Source organism: Musa acuminata, chromosome BXJ1-2 (assembly GCF_036884655.1).
Source record: "Musa acuminata AAA Group cultivar baxijiao chromosome BXJ1-2, Cavendish_Baxijiao_AAA, whole genome shotgun sequence".
Taxonomy (NCBI): domain Eukaryota; kingdom Viridiplantae; phylum Streptophyta; class Magnoliopsida; order Zingiberales; family Musaceae; genus Musa; species Musa acuminata.
In genome coordinates, this window is record NC_088328.1 from 20,876,103 (window position 1) to 20,880,800 (window position 4,698).

Sequence of the window (4,698 nt, forward strand, 5' to 3'; positions counted from 1 at the left end):
ATATCGGTAATTATATTTTAGTTGAGTGGCACCAATTCACAGTTACCGGGAATTGTTTTATGTTAGGTAAGCCATCGTTTCTCATTCAAGACTCGAAGGATCAATCAATTGATGCAACCATCCTCTCATTGAATGTTGCTACCTGTCAATATGACGATGTTCATGAAATTGCATTTAGATATTACTAGCCTTCTTCATGCTGGCCTTTAAAGGTCCCGCTGTCCACCTAAAAGCTTCTCTCATCTCTCAAAGAGAGGAGAAATTGCATTGCAGTCTGTTCCAAATTCAGTGAACCTGTTGCAGAAATTTATTGACATTATTCTGTTTGGTAAGACAACATTTGGGGTATTCAAACATTTGGTGAGGATGAATGTAAGTGGTCTAATGTATAATTATCTAAGATTAGCTTCAAGTTTTATTCAGCATTTAGGCAATCCAATCCAACGAGCTTTGAAAATATTATTGATTCTTATTATAAAACAAATATTGAAGCTTCTTTGTTGGCTATCAGACATTATCAGCATTATTCTAAGCTTTTATGGGCAACAGTTTGAGCATGTTCATACCATAAGGCAAAAAAGAGAGATTTTTTTGGATCTAATGTGGCAATAATGCCACAAAGAACGCGCAAAAGATTGGACTATTAATTCCATAATCTACATTCTAAGTTGAAGTCCAATCTCTACACACCCTTATGTACTGACATGGAATTCTAATAGAAGACCTCCAATAACAAAGAAGCAAGGTTTCTCTTTGATCTCAGCTCAATTTGGAGGGGAAGGACAGCGCTGGGCGAGCTCGGGCCGAACGAGAAGAAGGACCTCTGGTATCTGCCAGAGCTGCTGCTTATCTCTCCGTTGACGTCTTGGAGATGCGAGTTCTGCTGCAAGATCTTCTGAAGTTCCATGTCGAGCTGCCTGTCACCTGAAGAGCCCATGGAGAAGGACCTCCTCATGCGCTGGACGCAGAACTGCTCGTCTTTCTCCCTCAGGTCAATGCACTCATCCCCCATGCTGCTAATGCATTGGAGCTTCCTCCCCTTCTTGTGTCCCAATCTCTGCTCTGTTTTCCATGGAGAAGTCGTGTTAGTGGTGGTGAGTGATCCGACAAGATCACTTCCGAAGTCTCTTACTTCTACCACTGCATCATTTCTCCGGTATGGATCAGAACTTGGAACTAAAGCCATTAGATGATCAGTTGGAATCGGAGCTGTGATGCTCGACCTGCAGAGTGGGCAGTTGGCGTTGGCTTGAAGCCAAGTATCGATGCAGTCTATATGGAAGACATGGAAGCAATCAGGCAGCAGCTTAATCCTCTCTTCGTCATGGAATCCATTCAGGCAGACAGCGCACTCAGCAACGCTGTCAGCTTCTTCCCGATACCGAAAGGTTGGGATTGCCTGAATTGTCGATTCATCGAGGCCGAGTCCTTTGGCTGTGTTGGAGAGGGCCATGAATGGGCCAGCCCGCCGGCGGCGTCGTCGGGACCTGGAGAGCCGGCTGACAACGTCGGAGCGGTGCCAGTTCAAGCAGCACTTTATGACGAAGACGTAGTAGCTGAGGAGGAGGACGGAAGTGGTGACGATTCCGACAATGGAGATGGCCAGGATGGGGAAGCTGGTGAGTGAAGAAGGAGACGGTGGTAGAGGCCGTGACTTCAGGGAAGGGTGGAAGCTCTGAGGGTCCATCGAGGATGCAAAGGAGCTGTCTCCGATGAGCTCATGCACACATGGATCAGAAAGGAAATCCGAGAGATCAGCTGAAACGAGTTGAATCCAATGCAGAGACGAGCTGTGAGTGCGTGTGTCAGGGATCACAGTGAGACAAGAAATACAAGTGGAGTTAGAGGAGACAGGAAATACAACTGGTTCATGGTGGACTCATAAATGCAACTGTGTCTGGGTCACTGTAGATCATGGTGAGACAAGAAACACAAGTGGAGGTAGAGGAGGTGGAGGCACTGGGAGACTTGAATTGAAGTGGGTAATGGAAGTGGAGGTTGAGAGCCTACATCTCTTCCAAGATGACTGTAACTGTGTCTGGGTCACTGTAGGTTTAGCAATGGGGATAAGCGGGGAATGTGGTGGAAAGTGTTGCAGAGATGATGCTGTCTTTCGCTTTGGGTTGGGTCCATGCAATAGGTGGTCGACTGATGTTGATGTGCAGGACTGTTCATCCAAAGACCACAGGAAGGAGACAACTCTCGAGTCTCATCAATGAACAAGGTAGAACTGCTGAGACAAATTTCTTTTGGCTGTGAAACAAGGTAGACTGTGGCGGTATAATAATATTCCTAAGCAGCCCATTGGAAACAGCTTGTGACTGAGTCCAACCCTGCAGCTTGTAAGTAATCCCTGTACATGAATAGATAGATGATGCATTGGATCAGTCATTGAGACGAAGTATAGAAGACAACAGAAGCTGTGCTGGTGTTATTTGTATGGCAAAGGAGGGGTGTTTTTCGTATCAAAGGAAAGAAAAGGAGGACAGGATGTGATGGTGGAGTTGACTGTCTCTTTAAGGGCATCATCTTTCCACTATCTTGATTGGAGAATATTCCTATAGTACATTTGAAGAAATATGAGTGTATTTTTTTGTTTTTTGTTTTACTTTTGAGGACAAATCAGTAAAGGATGATAGTTATTAGAACTTTAGAGTGAGAAGAATAGATTTCATGAGTAAATGGACAAACACAACATTGCCATGCATCATAAGTATCTCTATAGCCTAGCTTCTATTTCTTCTTATGCTCAAAATATAATTGCATTCATAATTTATACCATTAAAGTCAGCTTTGATTTATGTAATTCTAGAATGAGTGATCATATTCCTATATTGTAATCAAGATTAAATTTTTTTTAATCTATTCATGTGATATATTTTCAATCTTATATTATTTTATTCTACTATTTTTTTATTATTCTTTCAATATATATAATAATAATTTAGAAAATTTCAACTATTTGGTGTTGATTGCATGAACCTTTATCATCATTCACGTCTATAAAAAGTTATATGCTTAGTAAAGTTTAAAATATTTAAATTTATTTTGTTATTTTTATTAAAGTATTTTTACGTCTTCCTTCACTTCTCCTCGTATTATTAATATTAATTATTTTATCTCTTCTAACTATTTTATCTTTAGATGTTTTAAGTACATGCTCATATCATTATAAATGATTCTTTCTCATATTATCTATTACCGAAGTGATATCTAGTTATTCATAAATAAAAATATTATTCTTATAATATATAGATTATATTAATATTATTATATATTTATAATTTATTATTCTATTTTATTCTTTATTTTGTTATTTTATGTGCGATCCTTTATATTATTTTGTTTTATATTATTATTTAGACCATATTAAGTATATTACTTACTGCTTTATATATAATTATAATATTTCATTATTTTTTATTTTTAAATATATTAATTGATATTTACATTATGTTTTCTTAATTTTTATGATGTACTATATATATGTTTTGATATTTGTATTATTTTATGGTTGCATTCATTCAATTATATGAATATAAACTATATTAATAATTTTGTTGTGAATATATTTCTTAAACAATAAAGTTGGTAGAGAGATAATACAAATTTTATGTTTGGTTGGTGAATTACAAACATAAAACAAATTATATATTATGTCAGAGTTGCAGTGTGGGATATATTGGAAGAAGCTTGGCCAAATCATAGTATTTAGTTGGATCATAATTTGATTCCGTAGATATTAAATAGAAGGAAAAATAATTCCACTGGTGTCTGATTTCCCACCAACATATGCATTAATTTGAGTAAGAAAATAATTCACAGCTACCTGATTCTTGATCCCAAAAGATTAAGAACAAACACAAAATGCATTATAAAAAAAAACCTATTGATAGAGTACTGTGGTATGGTGTTTTTGTTAATTTATTTTTGGATATCTATTTTTTTGATGTTTCGATTGCTTTTAAATGTACCTTTGTTAATCCAATTTTATTAACTTGGGAATGATGGTCATTTGGAATGAGGTGATTATGGAAACGATATTTTTTATCCTTTTTTTAATGATTTTTATTTAACATGGATTTAGTGAGGTATCTCGATAATGACAGATAGATCTGATGTCAAAAGACAATTCATTGTCAACCCATATGTTTATATACTTCATTCTCAATATCTCTCATGTGTGTTGTTTTTTGTTTCAAAACTCTTATAGAATCATTTATGTATTTCTGATTTCCTATCCATAATTGGTTGCTATTTTTTTGGACTTTGGATATGACTCTATTCGGCATCTCTTGTTTAATTGTTGTTTCAGGAGAGTGTCATAAGCCTATTTGAAAGTAAACTAGAAGCTCAATTTAACTTTGGATTCATAACCTGACAGAGTTCAATGTGTTCTTTCAAATGAGAAGAAGAGCTTAGGTGTGTAGCTCGGGATTAGACATGGAGAATCTAAACCTTGTTGAATGCTGAGGTTGCAATCCACATTTTGACGGAGGAGTCTGATCCAATGTGGATTACTATCAATCTTGTGCGAGATATACTTATTCTGATGAACTCCTTTATTGATGTAATAGTCTTTCATATGCACAAAAAGACTCACTAAAATACTAATTGGCTTGCAAATAACATGAGAGCAAGCAGATATTATTTTGTTTTGATAAGAGATTGTCGATTGGCCTTCTCCTAATATTTTTT

At 36.4% G+C, this 4,698-nt stretch overlaps 1 protein-coding gene across 1 annotated transcript; it reads right to left on the bottom strand.

Annotated features, from left to right (window-relative positions):
- Positions 1-538: 538 nt before the first annotated feature.
- On the bottom strand, positions 539-1,967 carry LOC135612484 (RING-H2 finger protein ATL16-like). The gene has a single exon (XM_065108850.1). The coding sequence runs from the start codon at positions 1,685-1,687 to the stop codon at positions 713-715; it is 975 nt and encodes a 324-aa protein (XP_064964922.1). The 5' UTR covers positions 1,688-1,967; the 3' UTR covers positions 539-712.
- Between the last annotated feature and the right edge of the window lie 2,731 nt (positions 1,968-4,698).

Excerpts from the sequence above, each read along its gene's own strand:
- LOC135612484 (XM_065108850.1), bottom strand. The coding sequence starts at position 1,687 with ATGGACCCTCAGAGCTTCCACCCTTCCCTGAAGTCACGGCCTCTACCA.